Genomic DNA, 3,068 nt, shown 5'->3' on the forward strand with positions numbered 1-3,068 from the left:
TTTTTGGTTGCAGCCGTCATTGTTGTTTGGCGGGCCCAGGCTGGATTCAAACCTGCCACCTTAGGTGTATGTGGCTGGCACCTTAACCACTTGAGCCACAGGCACCAGCCACTCAGCCTCAATTTTAATTTCTAATTCAGTGAATATTCCACACAAACAAAAGCTCCTTGGGGTCATTAACCATTTTTTTTTTTCAGACAGTCTTAGTATGTCACCCTCAGTATAGTGCTGTGTTATCACAGCTCACAGTAACCTCAAACTCTTGGACTTAAGTGAGTCTCTTACCTCAGCCTCCCAAGTAGCTGGGACTACAGGTGCCCGGCTATTTTTTGGTTGTAGTTGTCACTGTTAGGTTCGGCTGGCTTTAAACCCACCACCCCAGTGTATGTGGCCAGTGCCATAATCACTGCATTACGGCCACCAAGCCATCCTTAACAATTTTTTCTTTTTTTCCCTCAGAGACAGAGTCTCACTTTATTGCCCTCAGTAAAAGTGCCATGGCGGCGTCACAGCTCACAGCAACCTCCAATACCTGGGCTTAGGTGATTCTCCTGCCTCACCCTCCCGAGTAGCTGGAACTACAGGCGCCAGCCACACGCCTGGCTATTTTTTGTTGCAGTTTGGCCAGGGGCGGGTTTGAACCCGCCACCCTTGGTATATGGGCGCCCGGCGCCCTACCCACTGAGCCTCAGGCGCCGCCCATCCTAAGTGGTTTTTTTTTTTTTCCCCTAAACGATTTTTAAGAGTTTATATAGGCCCAGTGCAGTGACTCATGCCTGTAATCCCAGCATTATGGGAGGCCGAGGCCGGTGGGTTGCCAGAGCTCAGGAATTTGAGACCAGCCTGAACAAAAGGGAGCCCTTGACTCTAGCAAAAACAGAAAAACTAGTCGGGCATTCGGGCGGTTGTCTGTAGTTCCAGCTTTATGGGAAGCTAAGGCGAAAGGATGACTTAGGCCAAGAGATTCAGGTTGATGTGAGATATGATGCCACAGCACTCTAACCACTGCAACAGAGACTGTCTCAAGAAAAAAAAAAAGCTTATGTAAAGGAATCTTGAGAATAGAAAGTTTGAGAAATGCTACCTAAGGTCATGTGCAATAATCTGCACTTTACATTTGTGGAAACTACCACTGTAGTTTTTTCTTTTTGCAGTTTTTGGCCAGAGCTGGGTTTGAACCCGCCACCTCTGGCATGTGGGGCCGGCGCCCTACTCCTTTGAGCCTCAGGTGCTGCCCACTACCACTGTACTTTTTACTGGTCCTACAAAGGTTTACATTTTAAGGACCAGTTTCAGGCCACACGGTTAGTAGTAGTATTGCTGGCTACTGGGTAGTTTATTCAGGGTCGTCTAACTCGGGGGCTTGTATTTGTAACCATAACCTTTCCCTTGATAATATCTCTGCCAAACTTAAATGTTGTTAAAAGATATTTCAACAACACCAAAAAGGTCCTCAACGTATTTAACGGCATTTTTTTTTTTTGAGCTAGAATTTCACTCTGTCCCCTTGGTTAATTGTAGTGGCTTCATCATAGCTCACAGCAACCCCAAACTTTTGGGCTCAAGCGATTCTCCTGCGTAAGCCTCCCAGGTAGCTAAGACGACAATAGGCGAGCGCCTCCACGCCAGGCTAGTTTTTTTTTAGGGTCTCACCCTTGCACAGGCTGCTCTCAAACTCGAGTTCAAGCAATCACCGTTTCGGCCTCCTACAGAGCTAAGATTAGGGGCGAGAGCCACTGCGCGGAGCCTCAAGGGCTTTCTTTTGCTTACTGACTAGCTTTATGATCCTTCCTTCTTTGGGTTTGTTTCGACGAATTTAATTCGCGGTGCCGGAACCTCTTAAGTCTGATTTTTCCGCTCAGACGATTAATCTGCGGACTTATGAAGCTCAGTTGGAGTCCCCTTGACAACTCTGCTGGAGAACTGCAACCCACAGGGTTCAAATGAGGGCTGTCTTCACATTTATGATCCAGGAACGTAGGCATTTTCCCCCCAACCTAGGTTACTGGTAGCCTTCTCAGAACTGGCACGAGCGTAACGTCCTCACTTGTAGCGCCTCAGGCCTTTTATGATGCCCCCAGGGCTCTGATTGGCTACAGCTGACGACGGTGGGCGGAACCTGGCCCTGGATTCACCCAGCACCCGCTTTCACCTTCCAGCGCCCCACGTGAGTTGACGTAGGGGGTTGGGAATCGCCACTGTGAGCTCGGACTTTTAGGGGCGGGGCGTCATGGGCACCCAGGATTTGCGAGTGGGGAGCATCTCCCGTCATGCACCGGGACACAGCGACTCACCCGGAAGGAGAAGCAGTGATTCTGGCTATATGGTGGGGTGCGGGCGGTGTAGCTGTGGGGAGCTGGTGCTGCTCTCAGGTGAGGGGGTGTGGGCGGGGCCCCGGACTATTGGTGCTGCTCTAAGGGGAGAGGGAACCGGCTTAAGCGTCAGTAGTGGTTTTGGGATTGGTGGCCTCGCTTTCCATCCTAGGGAAGGGTCTGTCTAACCATCCGGGATAAGGAGGAGAGTTCGGGATCCAAAAATGGAAACCTGGCTTTTCTGTTCGCTTTTCAAAGTATAAGGTGTCTTCCTTTCCTACTCTCCAAGCTTACCCGAGAAAGGTGGAGCATGTGGCCCTTTTGTTCCTAGTTCGTTAAGAATGGAGGGGGAGTGGCCGTAGTAAAAATCTGGGGACCTTAATTCAAACGGTTGGAAATGGGGGCACTGGCAGATATTTTGTGCTGACAAAGGAGTCTTGGGCTAGTTATGGTCACTTTTGTTACTTATCTTCCAAGTGGAAGGAGGAGCAGGTAATAGACGAAAAGGAGGAATATAACTGGCTGCGATCACCCAGAGTTTGGTCAGACAGAGAAACTTCCTTTAGTACTGGTGAGTATTTAGGAAGAAGGACGTTTTGAGTTGCCATTTGGCACCAAGGTCTTAAGAATGATTAAGAAGGCTGGAATCTTGGCTCAAGTTGCTTTTTCACGCGATTTATTTTATTTTATTTTATTTTTGAGACAGAGCCTCAAGCTGTCCCCCTGGGTAGAGTGCCGTGGCATTACAGCTCACAG

At 49.2% G+C, this 3,068-nt stretch overlaps 1 protein-coding gene across 1 annotated transcript in view; it reads left to right on the top strand.

The window, feature by feature from the left end:
- The first annotated feature begins 2,270 nt into the window (after positions 1 to 2,270).
- The window catches only part of SNX11 (sorting nexin 11), a 15,396-nt gene continuing 14,598 nt past the window's right edge, over positions 2,271 to 3,068 (top strand). The window contains exon 1 of the mRNA XM_023511264.1: positions 2,271 to 2,326. Within this exon, the coding sequence (XP_023367032.1) occupies positions 2,271 to 2,326 (56 nt within the window). The remainder of the gene's footprint in view (positions 2,327 to 3,068) is intronic.

Source organism: Otolemur garnettii, unplaced genomic scaffold, assembly GCF_000181295.1.
Source record: "Otolemur garnettii isolate 467f Iridium unplaced genomic scaffold, OtoGar3 scaffold00018, whole genome shotgun sequence".
Lineage (NCBI taxonomy): Eukaryota > Metazoa > Chordata > Mammalia > Primates > Galagidae > Otolemur > Otolemur garnettii.